The following is a 23,806-nucleotide window of genomic DNA, read 5'->3' on the forward strand; positions in this document are numbered from 1 at the left end:
CCTCTTTTGACAAAACCTCACAACCACTCCCAATCTGTCTCATATAATTTGAACAGCGACACATCTGGCAACATGAAGCCCCTGTAGAGGTCTTCCAAGGCCTGTGGGGGTCTGACCCCTGCGGCTGCCATTCCCAGATTATGTGCAGATAATCAACTGTTATTTTTTTCGAGAGTGTATTTGTTGAGTTAGTTTTCGTATTGAAAATCTGGGTCTAGAGTCTTTGTACCACATTGTTCCATTAAGAAAGTCTTCATTCATTCTATATGGTTGTTCTGTTAGGAAATGTCCTGCTTGTTGTGACAGTGTCTTTCCCATAAAAAAATGATAGCTTGTTTGTGTCTTTTTATCTTTCTGAATTTTCTCCACATGGAGGGCATGATTAACATACTCCTCCAATGTGCCAGTAATCAGACCAATGTAATATTTGTTAACTTATCTGTGAATTGCATCTTTTGAACTGGGTTAAGGTTAGGTTATTCTTCAATTTGATGTTGAAGAGGCCCATTTGCATTTTTATCCTCCCACCACCCGCTGTTAGTCTTGAATACAGTTGTCATTTTCACTCTGTATTCCTCAAAAGGCTCATCCTTTTTGTTTTACTCTTTTTGTTGAATTTGCTCTATGTATAAAATGCTGGATTGCTCTCCGAATTTTCAAATTTCCCCTATCTTCTACATATTGATTCATGTCGGCTTTGTGTGAAGTGTTATCTTCCACAGCCTTTTATAACATCACCCATGGTTAAATTCCTAATCACTATATCTTTGTTCTTTCCTTTTTCTGACTTGACACATGAATATTTTTTCTTCTGTCTGTCTTTAAGAGACAACTTACTGAGAAATTTATACAATACTTCACAGTTATCTACATTTTCCGGTGAATCGTGTTGTCCCCTTGTAATCAATTTCAGCTAAACTGCATTTTTTTCTTTACTTGAGCCTCGGAAAGTGGACAGTTGTATTTCTTGGTCAACACTGCCGCCATTTCTGACGTCTGTCTTATTTCCTATAGGTGTTTAAATATGGTTTCTCAGTTTTGAGAAAAAAAATTAAAGTGCCTGACTTCGAGTTGAATGCCAAGCTTCTACTCCCAATTTGGAGCAGGTATTCCTGGGTGTTTTTACTCATGACCCTGAGTCAGTTTTAGATCTCTCAAACTTTGGACATTCACTCTCATAGACTAATCTGTGTCCTGAAGCTAAAAGTTTCTCTTTGGAAGTAGTGATCTTCCAACTATGTTATTCTTTTGAAAATAGGAAATATACTATTTGTACAACTACAGTTATTCTGTGCTATTTTCTTTGTGAAAAATAGGAAATATATTATATCTCGACAATAGTTATTCTGTGCTATTTTCCCTGTGAAAAATAGGGAATATACTAGTCACTCAACAATAGATATTGTGTGCTATTTTTTCCTGTGAAAAATGGGAAATATACTAGTCATTCGACTAGATATTCTGTGCTATTCTTTCTGCGAAAAATAGGAAATATACTAGTCATTCGACTAGATATTCTGTGCTATTTTTCCTGTCGACATTCCTGAAACTTGAGAGTTTCTCTTTTTACACCCCATAAGAAAATTGTTCGTACCAAGACGTCTTCTTGCCCCTTGGACTTCCGTCAACCTTCAGATCCGAGTCTGAAAGCTCGAGAACCAGTCCCTTAACGGGTCTGTGTTGCCATGGCCATGGTCTTTCCTGGAGGTCGAGCTGGGATCTTCAGGTATGTTGGAATCCGGCTCAAAGGACCAAGTAAATGTCAGGTTTGACACCCAACCGCTGGACTGAATATGCAATTAATTAGAGACAATGAAGAGGTCTTTAATCGGCTCATAAGGAAAATGGGTTCGGGTGACCAGCTGCACCTTGAAACCACGTTCTGAGTCAGCCAAGCCGTTGTACCTCTTTTTATTGCTTTCTCAGGTTACACAGTACAAATGGTGGAACAGATGGCTACACCGACCCCAACATAAACACTAAGGTACATGTTTCTTCAAGGTTGGACAGTGTCCCGATAAACCCATGAGAGACAGCAGGGCATTGTTTAAAGACATGTTTATGGCGTTTGGGAGTATCCACGTGTGGTAGATGGGGAACATTCCCTTCCCGTGTTGAGGAGTATTTGCTTAAGGTCAGCAGGGAAACGCCTGAGGTCAGAATGGAGACATCGCTTCCCAATGTATTGGAGTATCTGGTTGAGGTCGGCAGGGCGGCATCGCCTCCCAGGTGTCGGTGGGTCACACTCTACGTCTCACACTCAGCTCACAGGGAGAACAATTATGAGCAAGAGTAACAAACAAATGCATGATAAAACAATTCAAACAATAACTACAATAGTAATAAATTCTTTCACACTGGCTGTGTGCTTCAGGTCATTGCCATTGTGAAAGACCCAGCCACGACCGATCTTCTCTGACTGAGGAATAGAGGTTGTTCCCCAAAATCTCACAATACATGGCCGCGGTCATCCTCTCCTAAATACAGTGCAGTCGTCCTGTCCCATATGCAGAAAAACACCCCCAAAGGATTATCCTACCACACACATCCTTCTCAGTAGGGATGGTGTTCTTGGGATGGAACTCATCATTTGTCTTCCTCCAAATACGGTGAGTGGAATTATGACCAAAAAGTTCAATTTTGGTCTCATTTGACCACAAAACTTTCTCCCACTACTCCTCTGTATCATCCAAATGGTCAGTGACAAATTTAAGACATTAAGAAAGGCCTTGACATGTGCTGGTTTAAGCAGGGGAACCTTCCGGGCCATGCATGATTTCAAACCCCGACATCTTAGTGTATTACCAACAGTCACCTTGGAAACGGTGGTCCCAGCTCTTTTCATGTCATTGACCAAGTCCTGTCGTGTAGTCCTGGGCTGATTCCTCACCTTTCTAAGGATCATTGAGATCCCACTAGGTGATATCTTGCATGGGGCTCCACTCCGATTGAGATTGACTGTCATATGTTTAGCTTCTTCCATTTTCTAATGATTGCTCCAACAGTGGACCTTTTTTCACCAAGCTGCTTGGCAATTTCTCCATAGCCCTTTGTAGCCATGTGGAGTTGTGCAATTTTGTCTCTAGTGTCTTTGGACAGCTCTTTGGTCTTGGCCATGTTACAAGTTTGAGTCTTACTGATTGTGTGGAGTGGATAGGTGTCTTTATGCAGCTAACAACCTCACACACCTACTTTTCCTTTCGACTTGTCCTGTTAGGGGTTGCCACAACATGTCATCTTTTTCCATCTAAGCCTATGTCGTGCATTTTCTTCTCTAACACCCACTGTCCTCATGTCCTCCCTCACAACATCCGTCAACCTTTTCTTTGATCTTCCTCTTGCTCTTTTGCCTGGCAGCTCCATCATCAGTACCCTTCTAGCAATATACTCACTCTCTCGTCTCTGAATATGTCCAAATCATGTAAGTCTGCTCTCTCTAACCTTGTCTCCAAAACATCCAACTTTGGCTGTCCCTCTAATGAGCTAGTTTCTAATCCTATCCAACCTGTTCACTCCAAGCGAGAACCTCAACATCTTCATTTCTGGTACCCCCAGTTCTGCTTTCTGTTGTTTCTTTAGTGCCACCGTCTCTAATCCGTACATCATGGCCGGCCTCAGTACTGTTTTATAAACTTTGTACTTCACCCTAGCAGAGACTGTCGCATAGAACACTGAACACCTTCCGCCTGTTTGACACCCAACAGCTGGACAGTCTTCTTGCCCCTTGGACTTCCGTCAACCTTCAGATCCGAGTCTGAAAGCTCGAGAACCAGTCCCTTAACGGGTCTGTGTTGCCATGGCCATGGTCTTTCCTGGAGGTCGAGCTGGGATCTTCAGGTATGTTGGAATCCGGCTCAAAGGACCAAGTAAATGTCAGGTTTGACACCCAACAGCTGGACTGAATATGCAATTAATTAGGGACAATAAAACAATAAAGACATGTTTATGGCGTTTGGGAGTATCCGCATGTAGTAGATGGGGAACATTGCCTCCTCGTGTTGAGGAGTATCTGCTTAAGGTCAGCAGGGAAACTCCTGAGGTCAGAATGGAGACATCGCTTCCCAGTGTACGGGAGTATCTGCTTGAGGTCGACAGGGGGGGATCGCCTCCCAGGTGTCGCTGAGTCACACTGTACGTTGGACATCGTTTCGTTTCTTCACTTCTTTACCACACTCTCCATTGCTCTGTATTGTTGACCCCAAGCATTTGAAGTCATCTACTCTCGCTATCTCTTCTCCCTGGATCTTCACTCCTCCTCCTCCGCCCCTCACATTCATGCACATATATTCTGTTTTACTTCAGCTAATCTTCATTCCTCCCCTTTCCAGTGTGTGCCTCCATCTTTCTAATTGTTCCTCCGCCTGCTCCCTGCTTTCACTGCAGATCACAATATCATCTGCGAGCATCATAGTCCAAGGGGATTCCAGTCTAACCTCATTTCACAGCCGATTCATTACTACAACAAACAGGAAAGGGCTCAGCGCAGATCCCTGATGAAGTCCCACCTCCACCTTAAATTCTTCTGACACACCAACGGCACATCTCACCACTGTTCTGCTGCCCTCATACATGTCCTGTACTATTCTAACATATTTATCTGCCACACAAGACTTGCGCATAGTACCACAGTTCCTCTTTTGGTACTCTGTTATAGGCTTTCTACAAAGACAAAATGTAGCTCCTTCTGACCTTCTTTGTTCTTTTCCATGAGCATCCTCAAGGCAAATAATGCATCTGTGGTACTCTTTCTTGGTAGGAAACCATACTGTTGCTCGCAGATACTTACTACTGTACTGAGTATACCCTCCACTACTCTTACCCATAACTTCACTGTGGGGCCCATCATCTTTGTTCCTCTATAGTTTCCACAGCTCTGAACATCGCCTTTGTTCTTAAAAATGGGGACTACCACACTTTTCTGCCATTCTTCTGGCATCTTCTCTATTCTTCTTCTTCTCTCTCCTAGTATTCTGTTGAATAAGTTGGTCAAAAACTCCACAGCCATCTCTCCAAATTGCTTCCATACCTCTACCGGTATGTCATCAGGACCAACTGCCTTTCCATTTTTCATCCTTTGTGGTGCTTTTCTGACTTCCCCCTTAGTAATCATTGCCACTTCCTGGTCAATCACGCTTGCTTCTTCGATCCTACCTTCTCTCCCATTCTCTTTATTCATTAACTTCTCAAAGTACTCTTTCCATCCACTTAGCACACTACGGGCACCAGTCAACATATTTCCATCGCTATCTTTAATTACCTTTACTTGCTGCACATCCTTCCCATCTCTATTCCTCTGTCTGGCCAACCTATAGTGATACTTTTCTCCCTCTTTCGTATCCAACCTGGTGTACCTGTCGTCATATGCCTCTTGTTTAGCCTTTCCCACCTCTACCTCTGCCCTATGTTGCATCTCAATGTATTCCTTCTGTCTCTCCTCAATCCTCTCCATGTCCCACTTCTACTTCACTAATCTTTTTCCTTTGGTGACTTCCTGTATTTTGGGGTTCCACCACCAAGTCTCCTTCTCCCCTTTCCACACAACATTCTTCCTTTCTCAACTTTCACCACTTGATTCTCTGCGCTACCTTTGCCTTCTTAATCTTCCTACCCACCACCAGTCATCCTACACACCACCATCCTATGTTGTCGAGTTAAACTCTCTCAAACCACAACCTTACAATCACTAACCTCCTTCAGATTACATCGTCTGCACAAAATATAATCCACCTGGGTGCTCCTACCTCCACTCTTGTAGGTAACTCTATGTTCCTGTCGCTTATGGAAATAAGTGTTTACCACTGCCAATTCCATCCTTTTTGCAAAGTCCACCACCATCTGACCCCCAAAGTTCCTTTGCTGAATGCTGTAGTTACCCATCACTTCTTAATCACCCCTGCTTCCTTCGCCAACATGTCCATTGAAATCTGCACCAATCACAACTCTCTCTCTCTCTCTCTCTCTCTCTCTCTCTCTATCTATCTATCTATCTATCTATCTATCTATCTATCTATCTATCTATCTATCTATCTATCTATCTATCTATCTATCTATCTAGCTCTCTGGGATGCTCAGGACTACTTCCTCTAATTCTTTCCAAACTTTCTCTTTCAACTCGAGGTCATATCCTATTTGACGACTACTTTTTACTTTTACTTGAGTCGTATTATTCTACACTCCTCCATGGGAACGTCAAACCTTTCCAATATGGCCGCTCTTACAGCACGTTAGTTATGCAGGCAGCGGCATTCCGGTCGGAAATCTATTAATTTTGAACCTATGTGACAGTTCTTGAAACAACCCGGATGTAAAATTCTTTATTTCCCAGAATCCCCTTGGTTTTCGACCTCTTTCTTTTCCAGCCATGTCGAAGAGAGGTAAGAGAAGCACGTTGTAAAATCCGCAGTCATCGGCTAGTTTTTGTTTCCTCTCAGATGATACTTTGTAGTTGTTATGATCATTATCGTATTGATGAGATATAATTACATTTATTTCCGTTTTAAATTTTTTTTCTCGTAAAGTTCGTATTGCATATTAGGCCTTGCGCCAAACTCCTTTACGATTATATCGGAAGACAAGCGTTCTCGGTGCTGCGCTTTATGCTGTGTAAAGAGTATCTGAAAATAAAATAGCGACACCATTCTGAAATTGCTATTTTTTTTGTAACCTTAACCAGTAGATGCTTTTGAGAAAATCGCTTCTGTCGATACCGGGTGTGGACAATTGCCTTATGCCAAACCAAACATTAATACATTTTCTCCATGAAAACCCTAATCAGAGTTAAACCGGAGTGCACAACTGTCCCTGCATCCTCCGTCCTGACGTAAACGTGGGATTCATCGTATATGCACGTCGGACATGTGGCTCTTGTCGACGCGACAACCCGACCGTCATGTACTGCGTGATGGGTCTGACCGTCAGTGATGAGAATTTCCCGCGGATCGATTGTTCAGACCAAAATGACAAATCTCGAGATAAGCGCAAATCCGTTGAGAAAATTTAGGGGGGAGGGTAGGGGTAATCATGCGCCTGCCTCTCTGTGTTGGGCTCCAAGCTGTAGGTTGAGCTTCGTGCGAGCACAAGCACGACTATTATATGCTGTTCTAACTTGCTCGGTAGTGTAAATATTTGCATTTTGCGACATAAAAAAAACTTATTTGCGGCAGATTACTTGATTGGACAACAGAGTGACACAGTATAACGATCCAATCGTGTTAGTGTTTAATCGAGTTTCACCATCGCCATGTACATGTGTTCTCGGTTCTCAGAAATCGCAGTCTAACTAGTTAGTTCGCGAAGTAATGGCGCATGGGACTGAGATAGCGCAAACTGAGCGACGGTGTGTTCAAAGCTTTACGATGGTGAAAGTGTTAGAAAAAAAGGACGAAGATAGAGCAAGGGCAATTAACAACGATGCTGGAATCAAAAAAGTGTAACCGTGCAGATAGGACCGAAAACGATATCAACATGTCTAACCGAACACATACAACAAGTGGACATTCCCGGCAAAGTGTGTTCTTTGTACCGATAGGAGCAAAAAAATATCCAGGAGGAAACTCAAGGACCCCACCCCCCATCGACAGATATTTTCAGTGTTTTTCCAAATTGGTCTTTCTCATCCTTGCTTTTTACAGGACGTGGGGGTTCGTCTGGTGCAAAGTTCCGAATCTCGTTGGGTCTTCCAGTGGGAGCAGTTATTAACTGTGCCGACAACACTGGTATGCTTGAAGTAATTAATTATCATTGTTCGTATTTTCTGGTCACGGCCATCTCCCAAGATTGAACCCAAATCTGTTCAGGGATGCTGATTCTTCTGATGTTATTGGATTTTAGGATAATCTTTTCTGTGTTCCACACGTTTGCCATCTCCCAGTGTCATATTCATCCTGATTTCTAAGGATGCCTCTATTACTCAGCAGATGATTGGATTTGTGAGATTGTGATATAACAGGGTTCGCACGCGGCCCTAAAACCCCCAAAATTTTCGAAGGTGCATTTAGGGCAGACATGTCCAAAGTCCGGCCTCCGGGCCAATTGCGGCCCGTGGACAAATTTTTACCGGCCCGCGGCCTCTATCATGAAATCAATAATATGCGGCCCGCCAGCACTGTTGACCACAGTATAAAATACATGTGTACAAAAAGCTATTTTTCATATTTTTCATTTCACCAGAAGATGGCAGTAGCCCTGTGGCCGCACTCTGGCCGCCGTGACCCTTGACCTTGCGTGATCGTTTCAGCCCAGCCCATTTCTAACATGGCGTCTGTAAACAAAAAAAGGAAAGTTGACCGCGAGGGCCGCCGCTTCCAGGACAAGTGGAAATTTGAGTATTTTTTTCACTGAAATACGAAACAACTGTCTGCCTAATTTGCCAAGAGACTGTGGCTGTTTTCAAGGAATTCAACATCAAGAGGCACTACCAGACGAAACATGCTAGCTACGACAAGCTAACTGGGAACAAACGCGGTGAAAAAGTGAAGCAACTGGAAGCTGTTTTAACGGCACAGCAAAGCTTTTTCACAAGAGTCCGTGAGTCAAATGAAAATGCCACAAAGGCAAGCTACGAAGTGGCAACGCTGATTGCAAAGCACTGCAAACCTTTCACTGAGGGTGAATTTATTAAAGACTGTGTAATGAAAATGGTTGAGAAAATTTGTCCCGCGAAGAAGCAAGAGTTTGCCAATATTTGCCTGGCTCGTAATACTGTGGTACGGAGAATTGAAGACGTTTCATTAGATATTAAGAGACAGAGGCAAAAGGAACTGAGTTTGACTTTTTCTCGTTAGCGTGCGATGAAAGCACGGATGCGTCCGACACCGCTCAGTTACTGATCTTTTTAAGAGGAGTGGACAATGACATGAACGTGAGTGAAGAGCTTCTGGACCTCCAGAGTCTGAAGGGCCAAACAAGAGGAACGGATTTATTTGTTTCTGTTTGTTCCACCGTAGATGACATGAAACTACAGTGGAATAAAGTCACCGGGATTATTACGGACGGCGCACCTGCCATGGCTGGCGAGCGGAGTGGATTATCAAGCCTTGTCTGTAACAAAGTCAGCGAAGAAGGAGGCAGCGCTATTAAACTCCACTGTATTATTCATCAAGAACTTCTCTGTGCCAAATATATGAAATATGATAATGTTATGAAACCGGTGATAAAGACTATTAATTATATTCGCTCCAAAGCGCTGTGCCACCGCCAGTTTCAACAGTTTCTTCTCGACATCCAGGCTGAATACGGAGATGTTTTGTATCACACCGACGTAAGGTGGCTCAGTCGGGGGTCTGCGCTGCAGCGCTTCTTCTCTCTCAGGGAGGAAATTGGACAATTCTTGACTAAAAAGGGACAACCCATGCCACAATTAAATGATCCTGTTTGGCTGGCTGATTTGGGATTTTTAGTTGACATAACGCGACATCTGAATGCGCTGAACACAAGCCTTCAAGGGCAAAATGCAGTGGTAAGCCAACTGTATTCACACATCAAAGCCTTTCGGACCAAGCTGCTACTTTTCCAAAGACACCTGTCACAGGCGCAGCCCAATACCGCACATTTCCCGTCGCTGCAGGAAATTGTGACCAGTTTCCCACAGATCAATATCAGTGCGCAAATGACAAAGTATGCAGCAGACATCTCATCTCTGGTTGAGGAGTTTCAGCAGCGCTTTCGGGACTTTGCAGCTATTGAAAAGGAGAGCACGCTTTTTTCCTCTCCTTTCTCCGTGGACCCTGATGACGCTCCAGACCACCTGCAACTGGAGCTCATTGAGCTGCAGTGTGACGCCGAGCATCGCAGTCGGCACCAACAGCTCCCTCTTGTCAACTTCTACCGCCAGCTGGATGAAGGCAGGTTCCAAGCAATTCGGACATTTGCTAAGAAAATGCTGAGCTTGTTTGGCTCCACATACATGTGCGAGAAGACATTCTCCGTTATGAACATTAACAAGAGCCGCATGAGGACGAGACTGAGTGACTCTCACCTGCGTGACGTCTTGCGCATCAAAACCACTGCTCTTGAGCCAGACATGGACTACATACTGCAGTCAAGATCCCAGTATCACCCTTCACATTTTGTGGTTTGTGATTTCGGTAAAAACCTAAATGTAAAAAAAAATGTAAAAGTAAAAGTATGCCATTTGTAATTAAATTAAAAAAAATCCCCAAAACTTAATTTGTATTTAATGTTAATGGTTCAAAGAATGTCAGGCTAAATAGTCGGCCCCCACACATTTTCACCTTACCAAATCTGGCCCTCTTTGCAAAAAGTTTGGACACCCCTGATTTAGGGGCTCCTAAAAATCCGCGAAAACCGTTCAAGCCCCTAAAAAGGCCTTAAATAAAAAAAAAAAAAAATTCAAAGGGAGGATGTCTACCGCCAAAATTCTCCCTAAAATTTTTTCTTTAATTAAAAAAAAAAAAAAACGATCCGTCTGGCGTCCAAAACAGCCGGAAATTGTCAACGGAAGTCACCGTGTTGACAAGTAGTCGCTATCTTGTCGATATTCCATTGTTTGTTTCCGTGAGTAGGCATTTCACTTCGTCTACGTTCCGACGTAGCGTGGTTCTTTCATCGATCCAACTTGTATCACGGGGAAGTGCATTTTTCAAGAAGCTTGGGTTGAAAGTAAGGAGTTTGGGAGCTGGGTTCGTCGAGATCCAAAAGATCGGCACATGTTTTACTGCCATCTGTGCAAGCAGAGTTACCAGCTTGAAAAGATCGGCGTCAAAGCGCTGGAGTCGCACCGGAAAAACAGGAGACACGCTGATTTGGCAAAGACTCATCTTGCGTTGGTATGAATCTGTTTCTAAAATATCAAGATAGTGAAGCATCAACTTCAGGCAGTGGTACTAGCAGTGCATGCGCACCTACAGTTGTCCAGCCATCGACTTCAACCAGCCAGAAGCCAGGCTTTATGAACGTAGTTCAATACACGAAGACGGACTCGTTAAAGCCAGAGATCATGTGGACTTTAAAATTGATCTGCAGCAATTACAGTTACAAATCTTGTGAAAATAAATCAAAAGTGTTTGCAGTCATGTTCCCAGACAATGACATTGCTAAAAACTACCACTGTGGAGAAAGGAAAACTTCGTACCTGGCTACATTTGGCACCGCTGCCCACTTTTCATCTCTACTGCCTCAAAGCCAAAAAAGCCAGAATAGATACTGACATATCTATGCTTATTGAGAAGGCTGACAGGCTGTGTGAGTAGGCAGAAGAAAAGAGGAATCTGAGTTTTATCACCGAGGCCAATGCACTCGGAGGCAGAGCAAAGGACAAGAGAGCCACTTTGGCACCTCTGGAACAACAAATAGAGGAGGCACTGGGTAGGCTCAAGGAGCTAGAGTAGGGGTGCTGAGACGGACATCAGTAGAAGACATTTGTGTATATAGTTGCAATTGTAGTTGGAATCTGTTTTTCTGTAGACTGTTATCTGAAGACATTGACAATGGTCATATCAATGAGAACTACCACAAGGGGCGACAGGTGATCACTGTCACAGGTACTGCGGTACTGGAACATTTGATGAACCAAGAACGGTTGATGGCACCATTGGGTGAGTCTTGTTTCCTTACTCTTGATTTCCCACAATGGCTCTGATTTTTTTCCGTGTCAGCCCCTGAGAATGCCCCTAAAAAGCCCTTAATTTTTTTTTTGGTCAGACTGAATATGAACCCTGTAAAATGGGATTTTGTATGAACCTAATTATGAATTGACTGGTCAGTGGGAGCAGAGCAGGTGAATATCTAACATCTTTTTGACGTTTTACCTTCTGAGGTATAAAAAAACTGTGAGGGTTCTACTTGATCGGGGAATATCCAAATACATCGATGTCACGTCTGTGTGGCCAGAAGTTGCCTCCTGATATCATGAATGAAACTTGCGTCACTAAAAAATTACTTATTTATTGGTGAGGCATCCCCACTTTGTCTGCTCTTGTTGATACCCACTTTGTCTGCTCTTGTTGATACCCACTTTGTCTGCTCTTGTTGATACCCATTTATGAAATCCAGATGTTATTAATGGGTATAACCTGCAAAAAAAAGTGGATTTGTCAGAACCTTGTATAGAATGATAGAAAGTGAACACATCACCCCTTCAAAAAAGCACTTGCTCTGTCTGTTTTGTGACTGGGTGAGTTGTCGATGAAGGGCATAGTGATTTCGTCACTGGGTGAGATGACAGTGACAGTTTGTGACTGAATTATCTCAATCTGTGATGAGACAATATATCTGATAAAATGAGGATGATCATCATGAGCATAGACAAAATTTGAACCCAAGCGCAGCATTGTTTTTACTATTTTAGGTTTGTCATGCCCCATAAAATTTCCAATTTGATTCTGACCTTGGTTAGGTGCCAAGAACCTTTACATCATCTCTGTGAAGGGCATCAAAGGGCGTCTGAACCGTCTGCCTGCTGCTGGAGTAGGTGACATGGTGATGGCAACAGTCAAGAAGGGCAAACCTGAGCTCAGGAAAAAGGGTAAGTTAAATTGGACTGACTTTAGAGGACTGGACTTTAGAAATAAGTACCAACCATTACAACATTCATCCTGTATGACCTGTGAATTGTTCAAATTCAGAATGCTTTATCTGCAGGTATTTATTGGCATAAACTAATTTTTGTAACGAGTCTCATTGTAGTTACGATTTCTCTTAGAGGGCCGTTATGGTGAAAACAGAAATCTTGAATTGCCTCATTATATTTATACATGAAACTGATTAAAGTCCTCCGGATTTTTTAATTTCGTGAAAATTGCTCCGGAAAATTGAGGAAAAATTGTCCAAAATTAATCCGGATATTAGTTGACAACATTAAACGAACATGCGTTTGAGTTCGTTGTTCTGCTTTCATGAGCGTAGCCATGTTGAGGCACTAACACTAGTAACAGTAACGCCCTTCCCCTCGTCGCTTATTTTGTGTGGTCTTGACATTAATTTACTTGTTTATTTCATAAACGTTAACTGAATGACCCTGCTCCAAAACAACCGGTATTCACCCGGAAACAGGAAATGCAAGTTAACCCTACGGAGCATGTAAGCGCATATTCAGACTGCTTCACGTTAAGCAAGCGCATTCATGTCGACAGTCATCAACACCATGAGGCATGTCAAAGGAAATTCAGTTACACCAGGGGTGCTCATTGCGTCGATTGCAGGGCAGTGTGACGGCATCAAACAGAAAAACAAAAAAACATGACTATCATCCACCTAGTCGCTTGATTCAGGTGTGGCCAATACGTCGAGCGCGTTCTTGCAAGCCAGCCTCTTATTTACGGCAGTCCCGGAGTGCGTGACCCCCCCCCCCCACACCACCCAACAATACGTCACGATTGCCGACGGGAGTGTTTATTCCAATGTATCGCTAGTTTGTTGCCATGAACGCCGATTAACTTGAACGAAACTTTCAGCATCTTCAAAACATTGCGAGTATAGACAGTGTTTATTTCTTGACTGCCCAATTTTTTTTTTTTTTTTTTTTTTTTTTGGTCAGGACTTAGAAATTTTACTTTCAATTTTTGTCTGAATTTTGTTGACAGATATTGCCAGAATGCACCATAGCCACCCATTTTTTTCAAAAATTTTCAGAAGAATCACGGATTTGCGGGTCACATTAAATCATGGGGTGGGCCAAATCTGCCCCCAGAACCTTGAGTTTGACACCTGAGAACACTAAAATTACAAACTCAAATGATCATTTCCAATTTCAGCTCATGTTGGTAGAACATGATACTAGGCAATATTTAAAATTAATCAATAAAATTCTTGATCTGACAAACTTTATCTGAAGAGAAGTTAAATGCACTGGCCTGTCAAGGAATGAACAAATTGTCTGTACCCGCAATGTTTTGAAAATGCTGAAAGTTTAGTTGAACATAATCAGCGTTAGTGGCAACAAGCTGGCGATACATTGTAACAAACATTCCTGTCTGCAATTATGATGTATTGTTTTGGGGTGGGGGGGAGGCGAGCACGCATCGTGGGATTGCCGTAAATATGAGGCCGGCTTGCTCGAACACGTCTTGATTAGCATGCGGTCGACAATGGCCAGACCTTAGTCAAGCGACGAGGTAGATGATAGCCTAACCTATTTTTTGGTGGTGGGGTGGGCGTTGCATGGCTTCGCGATCGACGGAATGATGTAACTGAATTTCCATTGACATGGCTCATTATGTGGATGACTTTCGGCGTAAATGCGCTCGCAGTACATGAAGCAGCTCTGAACATGGGCTCTTGGCCGAACTTCCGTACATGCTCAGTACAGCTAACTTGCATTTCCTGTTTCCGGGTGAAGACTGGTTGTTTTGGAGCAAGCTTGTTAAGTTAAGGTTTATGAAAGAAGCATGTAAATTAATGTCAAGACTACACAAAATAAGTGACGTCTTTCGATATCTATTTTTTGTACTTGTAACAAATTTTACGCGCGTGATTTTTCGTCCTCGACGATGCAGATGTGCAAGTACGGGGGCGTGTAAGGACAGTCGCGCTTGTCAAATATGAGTGACTGTTGCATACTTAGGACAACAGTACAATTGTCTAGTTAAATCTCAAAACCTTATGCTGCACGGTAAAATTTTTATTGCAGTACATAATTAACATTCCTCACTTAGGTGCTTATGGTGTAACTGAGGTTGGATGGATAGAAAATTTTTGTACATAACCCCAAAATGCGTAACTAGGAGTAGTTTTTGTACATAGCTCAAATTATTGATAAACATCCATCCATATTCTCAGCCGCTTATCTTCACCAGGGTCGCGGGAGCGCTAGAGCCTATCCCAGCTGTCAACAAGCAGAAGGCAGGGTACACCCTGAACTCATTGAGACAAACGGCCGCACTCACAATCACACGTAGGGGCAATTTAGAGTGTCCAATTAACATTGCGTGTTTTTGGAATGTGGGAGGGTGCCTGGAGAAAACCCATGCAGACACGGGTAGAACATGCAAACTCCACACAGGGTAGGGCTGGGATTGAACCCAGGTCCTCAGAACTGTGACGCCAACGAGCTACAGCCATCTTGTACTGCTTTTCCAGATCAGGTCGCGCGGGGCAAAGCTTTAGTAGGGATGCCCAGACTTCCCTTTCCTTTGCCACTTCATCCAGCTCTTCCAGAGGGATCCCGACGGCGTTTCCAAGCCAGCACTACGAAGGTGTTTGGGATGTTGTCAGATGCCTCAGCCACCTCATCTGGCTCCTCTCAATGCGGAGAAGCAGCGGCTTGACACTTGAGTCCCTTCCAAATGCCCAAAGTTCTCACCCTATCTCTAAGGGAGAGCCCAAACAGCCTGTGGAGGAAACTCATTTCGCCCGCTTGCATCCGGGATCTTGTTCTTTCGGTCATGATGCACAGCTCGTGACCATAGGTTAAGGTAGGAACATAGATGGACTGGGAAATTGAGAGCTTTGCCTTCCGACTTAGCTTCGTCTTTACCACATCGGACCGATAAAATGTCTGCAACACTGCTTAATGCTGCACCGATCCGCCTGGCGATCTCCCGCTCCATTCTTCCCTCATTTGTGATGAAGACCCCAAGATACTTGAACTCCTCGACTTAGGCCATGATCTCATCCCTGACCTGGAGAGGGCACGCCACCCTTTTCTGACTGAGGACCAAGGTCTCAAATTTGAAGCCGTTGATTCTCATCCCAGCCGCTTCACACTCTACTGCGAATCGCTCCAGTGAGTGTTGGAAATCGGCTTGATGAAGCCAACAGAACCACATCATCTTGAAAAACCAGAGATGAAATACTGAGATGCAATACAAACAAGATGCCCTCTATTCCTCAGTTGTGTCTTGAGGTTCTGCCCATAAAAGTTATGAACCGAATCAGTGACAAAGTGCATCCTTAAGTGAATCCAAACTTACTACCGGATATGTGGACCAAACTCTGACACTGGTCGTTCAGTGACCGACTTGAATCAGCGGGTTCGGTACCCCATACTCCCGAAGAAACCCACCACAGGACTCCCCAAGGGACTTTTCCAAGTCCACAAAGCACCACGTAGACCAGGGGTGTCAAACTCCCTTTGGTCTGCGGGCCGAATACAGCTTAATTTGAGATCAAGCGGGCCGGACCAGTAAACTCATTGCAAAATTACATAAAACTAACAATAAGCCCACTTTTTTCCTTTGTATTAGTCACTAATACTAATAATTAGTGCAAAGAATGAGTAAATTATCAAAATGTTTATTAACAATTTTCCTTTTACATTATGAACAATATATTATGAACAAGAGAATAACATAAGAACATAAAGTATGTGCAATTTCAACAACACTTTTACACAGTTAAACATATATTTAAGTGTGTTGTACATAAAACTGATCACAGAAATAGTAACAATGTTCCAAAAACATTTACTACCAGCCTTGTGGAACTTAAAAACACTGTTTTTCAACATCTGGAAAGCAATTTGAACAAATGAATAACTTTCACAGCAATTATTCGTCTTGCTTGGAATTTGCCCTTGAAACTTAACATCGTTTATCTTGCACAAGTGCATCAATATGAGGCATCATGTCCTGAGAAGCAGCCAATTTCAGAATCTCATTCAAATGCTTATGTGTGAGCTTTGAGCGCAGCTTTGTTTTATTAATGTTCATTAGTGACAAAACTTGCTCACAAAGGTAGGTTGTCCCAAACATGGACAATGTTTTAGCAGCTAGTGCTGTCAATGCGGGATAGCCTGGTAGGAGGTACTTGTAAAATGTCTCCAAGCTTACAGAGGCAAATGTGTCTTTCAGTTCTACATCACACTGCAAATCAATGATTTCAAGTTGCATGGCAACGGGCAAATCAGAAGCTTTGACTGTGAATGGTGAGCGAAAAACTGCAAAATCTCTTTCGAGTTCGCTAAAAACCTGAAATCTTTTCTCAAACTCCAACAGCCCTGAAATCTCTTTGTACCGTTTCACGTCAGAATTAACGCTTGCTGCGCACATATCTTTTAAACAGGGAAAATGAGCAGGGTCACCGCTTGCCACCTGCGTCTCCCATAATCCGAGCTTTAACTTGAATGCACGTATGCTGTCATAATACTGTTACGATTGTTTTGCGTCCCTGCAACATTTTAAGAATATTCAAGTGCTCAGTGATGTCAACCATAAACGCAAGGTCCTGCAGCCACAGATGGCACTGTAATTCCTTAACAGGTTTACCTTTTTTCTCCATGAAATGTCTGATTTCATCACGTAAATCAAAGAAGCGCTTTAGCACAGCACCTCTGCTTAACCATCGTACGTTCGTGTGATAAGGCACACCATGGATAATGTTACAGTCACTGAGAAAGCTGTCAAATTGACGATGATTGAGACCTCTGGCTCGGATGAAATTAACAGTTCGGACAACCACCTCCATGACGTGATCCATTCTTAGCGATTTGCTGCATAATGCCTCCTGATGCAAAATGCAATGAAATGTCCAAAAATTACCTCCCCCATTTGCGCCTTGTACTTTATCTCTGAACTTTGTCACAACACCTGCCTTTTTACCGATCATTGATGGCGCACCATCAGTAGCCAGGCTTACGGCGCGTGACCAGTCCGCTCTGACTCTGTCCAGCGCTCCAACGACGGAGCTGAAAATGTCCTCAGCTGTTGTGGTGTCGATCATCGGCATCAGCTCGAGAAACTCCTCTGTGACATTCAAAGTCTTGTCAACTCCACGAATGAATATGGCCAGTTGAGCGACATCCGTGATATCAGTACTCTCATCAATCGCAACAGAAAATGCCACAAATGGCCCCACTTTGCGTTTTAGTTGGTCCAAATCTGCAGAGTTCCGAAATCCTGTCTGCCACGGTATTTCTTGTCAAGCTTATATTGGCGAAAGCATGTCGCTTCTCAGGACACACAATTTCAGCAGCCGTCAGCAAGCAGTTTTTGATGAACTCTCTCACTGTATGGCTTTGATGCCATTGCTATTTGGCTCGCAATTAGGTAGCTGGCTTTCACCGCAGCATCACTGGCTTCTCGGCTCCGGGTGAAAACAGATTGCTGTTTCTTCAGACGCGCCATCATTTCATTTACCTTCTGTTTTCTCAATTCTCCATGCAAACTGTTGTATTTTTCACCATGCTGAGTTTCGTAATGGCGCCGAATATTGTATTCTTTAAGCACCGAAACTTGCTGCTGGCACAACCAGGCACACGGGTTTCCCATTCACCTCCGTGAACATATAAGAACGTCCATTTTTCCCGCGGGCCGTATGTTTGACACCCCTGACGTAGACTGTTTGGGGTAACTCCCGTCCACCTTTCTTTGTGCAGGTTGTAGAGCTGGTCCACGGTTGGCTGTTTCTGAGTAAATGTAATTTATTTCTGAACTATAATTCTTACAAAAATGGTTTTATTTCAAATTTAATATGGGCGCCAGGATTAGCCACCAGTTTCTCAAGCCGCTTGGGAACTACGTTAACTGATTTCACAAGGAACTTATCTGGGATGGAAGACATAACTTCTATAACTTACACAAGTTAAACTCCAACTGAACATAACTCATAACTGAACATAACTATTTACCCCTCATTTTCTTCCAAAGTTGTTGTGGGTTGAGTAGGACATAATTTCCCCGATAAACATAGACAAAAAGTCAGTGTAAGTCAGGACAGAATACCCCCAAATTAAAAAAATTAACCGTGTGTGTGTGTGTGTGTGTGTGTGTGTGTGTGTGTGTGTGTGTGTATATAGCTAATATTCAATGACTATTTCCATATTTTTTCTTCTGACTGTACTGTGCCTCATGACAAAGCTGAAAGTATCTTTTAGCCTTCTAATGCATTTGATGCTGTATGGTAGCCACAAGTAGTGTTTTATGACGTATATACTTCTTCCAAACAAGAACTTTGTGGCGATTCCCAATTTTGGCCTGAAAATCTGGAAAGCAAAAGAAATCTCATTTGAGGTTGTTTTTAAATAGAAATTGGGTAACTGCAACATCTGATAAACTTTACCCATTACACTTGCCAACTTTCAAAATTCGCATATTTTGTGAATTGAATTTCCCATTCTCAACCGTTGCACTAACGATGTCCCCTCTCCATAGTGCACCCTGCAGTCGTAATCAGACAGCGGAAGTCCTATCGGAGAAAAGATGGAGTCTTTCTGTACTTTGAGGACAATGCCGGTGTCATTGTGAATAACAAAGGAGAAATGAAAGGTAAGTTCATAGTTTTGATTAGTGCTGGTGATACGGACTAACTTGATCACAATTTTTTCCTCCCCTAATTTAAATTATGACTCGATAGTTATTGAGGTTTGCAGAGACTATTGAAGTTGACAGTCTGTGAGAGGGGACTTCGATTGTTTTGACACGTCAGAGAGAGAGTGTAAATACAGGGTAATCATATTTTGAAAAGTTAAAATATGATTCTAAACAATCAGTAATTTTGCCAAACTTCAGACCTAAAAATATAGACTGGGTGAAATTTACATCAAATAGGCTACTGCACTTACAAGTTAAAGAAGGAGAAAAGTTTGATGGCTATAGTGAAGGAAGATGAATTTGGTGTCCGAAAGAAGGATGTAGCGGATTCCCCGCCCCTTCTTGAGTGCTGTGATGGCTGGACATTCCCTTGATTATACTTGATCGTAATCGTTTGAACAAATAAACGTGCTCTCCAGCATCTGGAAATTGCACCCAAGGATGAGCCAGACTTCAGGAGCTCTGCAATTCTTTCTCTTTCTCATTTGATTTTCCTATGATTTCAAACAGAAGCAAAATGTTTGACCCGCGGCTTTAAATACATCCACACGTGTGGTTACACGTTGTCAGTTAACCTATCAGCAGCTTCCAAAGCCATTATCTTATCGTGTTGGCTTCCTCATATCCTTAACACAGGCCATCGACGCCTGCAGATCTTTAGATGTTTTTCAACGTTCTTTTGTCCCCTCCTGGATGAGTTGTCATCTTACTCTTGGAATAATTTTCATTGGTTGTCCACTCCTGGGAATGTTCGTCACTGTTCCCAGTTTTCTCAATTTGTGGGTAATTCCGTTGACATTGGTTGCTGGAGCCCCTAAGCCTTGGAAATGGGTTTGTTACCTTTTCCAGACTTTCTCAAATTTGTGGATAAGTCACAGGAGTCACTGTGATTTGATGAGCGCAATCATGCCATCACACTCAAATTTGCACAGTTGAGCTCAAAAAGTCATGCGTGTCAAATTTGTTACGTAGAAATACATAGGTATTGAAAGATGTCTATTTTGTGTAGTTTTGACCAATGCAATTGCACATTCTCAGCGCACATGAACACCGATCCAGCACAGTAAACCACATCCTGGTGTCTTTTTTTTTTTTTTTTTTTTTTTTTTTTTTTTTTTTTAAACAGAAGTACATGGTCTGCTCCTCAGCCTTCTTCTACTTCCTTGTTTACCCGACACCACCCTCCCCTGGCTCTTAAAGCGGTACACTCATAATTACAAACACTGTCCTCCCGCCTGTGCTTTAGTTAGAAACTGGGCAACGTAGAACCAAAAGAGTTAGAAATGCTGCTTATGTTTACTCTGAACGATAATAATGGTAAAAGTAAAAAAAAATGTGCTGTTGCACTAAAGAAGGTCGAGGTATGTGAATAATAGAGGAAAAAATTGAATCTGGATGAGTTTTTTTTTTTTTTTTTGAGTAAAAAAATGTTCTGGTCTGAAGCCACAGTACAATGTTAAAATTCCACTTTGGCAGAGCCTGACTGAGTATGAAAGCACAGACAATACAGTGCACAAAAAGCTAATGCTGTATTTTAAATATAGGAGGCAACATAACCTTAAAATTGTTTGGGAGCATCATTCAGCTTTCAACTTGCATTGTTAAAGATATTCTGCAATTCAGTTTTACACCAAGAAAAACAGGACAAAAACATTGTCTGTTTAAAAAAAAATGAAACAAGTTGGAAGTAACCTTTCAAATTTATAGTTCATAGTTGGTTTGGTTAGCAATGGTTTTTTTTGTCGACATTTTCATTGTAAGTTTGCAAAACAATTTTTTTCTTAATGTTCTGATGGGAATGTAAATGTAATGTAATGTAACTCTGAATCTTTGAATGAGCCATGTAGCTTCCATGGATGACACTGAACTGACCACAGTGCATACCGCTGATATTGCTTAGAGTGGTCAAAGGGAGTGCTCCCGGGCTTAGTGTGTTTGCTCAGACATGTTAAAAAATTCAAGGGAACGTTGGTCTTGACATTAATTTACGGGTTTAATTCATAAATGTTGGTAACAAAAGAAGCCTGATTCTTAACAATCACTATTCACCCGGAAACAGGAAATGCAAGTTAAGTGTACTGAGCATGTTCGGAAGTTATACCAAAAGCACATGTTCCGAACTTCTTCACATACTGCAAGCGCATTTATGTCAAAAGTCATCAACATCTTGAGCCAGCTCAAAGGAAATTCAGTTACACTGAAAACATTTCTGGGATATAACACAGGCAATGTTTCAGTATCTTAACTATAATAAGTAATAGATTGTGATTTAATTTGACTAAGTTAGAACGTTAGGCTGGTCTTTCCATATGTCTAAATGCGAAAGGTGATTTTCTCCCGTAGTACTGGGTTATCTTGAAGTTGAAAACTTTTCTCCTCTACATGCTTTAGGAAGATATAGATCTACTCGCAAAGTTTCATCAATGGATTGACAATAGATACCGCCTTAAATTACGCAAGACTATAAACTATATACATTATATGAATATTTAGTTTTAAAATTTGAATTTGACCTCTTGAAAAATATGCAGTGTCAAATGATTATGGTATTAGGTAACTACATACTTGGGTATAACAACTCAGTAAATTATTTTAAGGTCTTGAGATTCCATCCCTAATCACACCCGTAACTTTATATCTGCGAGCATGACAGACCACACCTGTACATTTTTCAAATCTGTCATAGTGACTTTATGATTTAAGAGGGAATTACCTTTATTTACATGATTTTATATAAATTAGTTCTGGTCTTGAGGTTCTGCCCTTAAAAGTTATCAACAGAATCTGTAACAAAGGGCACCCTTAAGTGAGTCCAGACTTACTACTAGATATGTGGACCAAACTCTGACACTAGTTGTTCAGTGACCGACCCTAATCAGCGGGTTCGGTACCCTAACCCTAACTCCCGAAGAAACTCACCACTGGACTCCCCAAGGGACTTTTCAAAGTCCACAAAGCACCACGTAGACTGGTTGGGCTAACTCCCGTCCACCTTTCTTTGTGCAGGTTGTAGAGCTGGTCCACGGTTGGCTGTTTCTGAGTAAATGGAATCTCAAAATATTAAAGGCAACTCATTATACCATTATTACTAGATGTATATCTAAGATAGTGAGCAATCTGGTTGAGTATCGGTACAATGCGACGTAACAAGTTTGAGACCTAAACATTAATTACTACAGATCTTCTTACACGTTTTGCTGTACAGTGTAGAAATTCTAGCATATATTTTCGTGTATATTTGATATCTATACTATATGTATAATGTGGGGAAAAGGACAATTTTAGATGTCTTTTTACTGAATATTTCACTTCATTTGTTTTGAGGTAAGATGGCATATTTTAATGACAAATGTAATTTTGTGCTCAGCAATAGTAGGGGGCAAAAAAATCTGGGCCTGGCCCTTGGGGAACTTATGCCCAATTTTTTTTGGGGTCAGGACTTAAAATTTTACTTTTTATTTTTGTCTGAATTTTGTTCACAGATACCGCGAGAATGCACCACAGCCATCCATTTAAAAAAAAAAAAAAAAAAATTACGGCGGGGCATGCCCCCCGGACCTCCTAGCAGGACTTCGCTCCATTGGTGGTCGCATTAGCAGGACTTCGCTCCTTTGGTGGTCGCATTTATATTTCAGGAAAGTCCACTTTCATCTCTGTAGCAAGCTCGGGACCTCTAATTTTACCATCATATCTGGTTTGGGGTGTTGTATGGCATTTTGGGGTTTCAGATGGATTAGAGCCAATACTTCAACATATGATCCGGCAGTGTTGTGGTTGCATTACACTTGATTAAAAATTGTTGACAGAAGGATGTTTTTGGAGAGTTTCAGTCAGGTGTATAGCAGTGTATGTGGAGTGATGTGGCATATGAAGTGCACCATGTAGCACATGTAACTTGTACTGAAAAAGTTTTATAGCCACTGTTCGGTTTCTAATCTCATGAGGGTTGTACAATAATTAGAAATATATTTAAGTGGCATATGTGATCCCTTTGGAAATTTTTGAACTGGTACTTAAGTGCTCAACACAAGTGATAAGTGAATTATTTATTTTTTTATGTCCTCAGGTTCTGCAATCACTGGTCCAGTAGCCAAGGAGTGTGCTGATCTTTGGCCCAGGATTGCCTCCAATGCTGGTAGCATTGCCTGAACCTACTTCAACACTTCAGTTTCAATAAAAATAAATTTGAAAAATGACTCTTTAACAATGTTAAAGATTCCCCCCCTCCATATCGCCTACTTCTCAAGAGTGATTGGGTCTCTGAAATGCTAGATTGTTATACAAGTACAGTGATGAAAGTCCTCTGGATTTTCCCGGAATTCCGTATTTTTAAATTTTCATGAAAATTGCTCTGGAAAACTGAGGGAAAATTACCTAAAGTTAATCCAGGTATTAGTTGACAACATTGAAGGAACATGAGTTTGAGTTCGTTGGTTTGCTTTCCCGAGTGTAGCCATGGTGATGCACTAACACTAGTAACAGTAACGCCCACCCCCCCACCCCCCCCCCGCATTCTCTCAAGACGTCGCATATTTTGTGTGGTCTTGACAATTTACGCGTTTATTTCATAAACGTTAACTAAACAAGTCTGCTCCAGAACA

The 23,806-nt window shown here is 42.1% G+C and overlaps 1 protein-coding gene across 2 annotated transcripts; it reads left to right on the forward strand.

The window, feature by feature from the left end:
* The first annotated feature begins 6,232 nt into the window (after window positions 1–6,232).
* rpl23 (ribosomal protein L23) lies at window positions 6,233–23,401 on the forward strand. Of its 2 annotated transcripts, none has more exons than XM_061845225.1 (5): window positions 6,233–6,374; window positions 7,632–7,715; window positions 12,356–12,484; window positions 19,047–19,160; window positions 22,688–22,835. In XM_061845225.1, exons 1-5 carry the CDS (start codon window positions 6,362–6,364, stop codon window positions 22,768–22,770), a joined length of 423 nt encoding a protein of 140 aa, XP_061701209.1. In that variant the 5' UTR covers window positions 6,233–6,361; the 3' UTR covers window positions 22,771–22,835. The 2 variants fall into 2 exon arrangements, with proteins under 2 accessions (XP_061701209.1, XP_061701208.1); XM_061845224.1 differs by lacking the exon at window positions 22,688–22,835 and adding an exon at window positions 23,272–23,401 and having other exon boundaries at window positions 6,235–6,374.
* The last annotated feature ends 405 nt before the right edge of the window (window positions 23,402–23,806 follow it).

The sequence above is a fragment of the Syngnathoides biaculeatus genome, chromosome 16, assembly GCF_019802595.1.
Source record: "Syngnathoides biaculeatus isolate LvHL_M chromosome 16, ASM1980259v1, whole genome shotgun sequence".
Lineage (NCBI taxonomy): Eukaryota > Metazoa > Chordata > Actinopteri > Syngnathiformes > Syngnathidae > Syngnathoides > Syngnathoides biaculeatus.

Bases quoted from the DNA above. Each gene is read 5' to 3' on its own strand.
- rpl23 (XM_061845225.1), top strand. The intron at 7,716-12,355 runs GTATGCTTGAAG...GACCTTGGTTAG, and splicing joins TAACTGTGCCGACAACACTG to GTGCCAAGAACCTTTACATC. The intron at 12,485-19,046 runs GTAAGTTAAATT...CCCTCTCCATAG, and splicing joins ACCTGAGCTCAGGAAAAAGG to TGCACCCTGCAGTCGTAATC.